The sequence below is a fragment of the Formica exsecta genome, unplaced genomic scaffold, assembly GCF_003651465.1.
Source record: "Formica exsecta isolate Colony F162 unplaced genomic scaffold, ASM365146v1 scaffold138, whole genome shotgun sequence".
Taxonomy (NCBI): domain Eukaryota; kingdom Metazoa; phylum Arthropoda; class Insecta; order Hymenoptera; family Formicidae; genus Formica; species Formica exsecta.
This window is the reverse complement of record NW_021848711.1, coordinates 1909523-1910041: the sequence shown is the minus strand read 5'-3', so window position 1 is coordinate 1910041 and position 519 is coordinate 1909523. Positions and strand designations below refer to the sequence as shown.

Below are 519 nucleotides of genomic sequence, written 5' to 3'. Positions count from 1 at the left end.
TAGTCTTTAATAATAATGTAAGACTTTACTTACGCCAACGGGCTTTAGCAGTATGCGGATTCGTGGCCTCGCTAGGTTCACCAGGACCAGCCTTGTTGACAGCGCGTACCCTGAATTGATATTGATTGCCCTCTTCCAACCGGGGAACTGTGCCAGTACATATGGGCCCTTCGACATCAGCGGCTTTGACAAAGTTACTACCAAACTTATCTTTCATCTCGATAATATATCCGGTAATTGGTGCACCGCCGTCTCTTATCGGTGGCTCCCATTTGAGTTTCACCATATTTTCCGACCAATCAATGATCTCTGGGAGTCCAGGTGCTGCCGGAGCATCTGAAATATTTCAGAAAGCATTCTATAAATTTATATATACTTTAATAAAATTAAAGAAATTAAAAAAAATATATATATATTTATATAACTGAAGAGAAAAATTTCATCATCTTTTTAATCGATATTTTACCGTAATAATAATAATCACTGTGATAAAATTGAGCAAGATTTCATCTATTGAAG

General features: G+C 37.2%; 1 protein-coding gene across 1 annotated transcript in view; it reads right to left on the bottom strand.

Moving 5' to 3' along the window:
- The window catches only part of LOC115246074 (twitchin), a 111181-nt gene that overhangs the window by 46592 nt on the left and 64070 nt on the right, over positions 1-519 (bottom strand). The window contains 1 exon segment of the mRNA XM_029824661.1: positions 34-336. Coding sequence (XP_029680521.1) covers positions 34-336 — 303 coding nt within the window.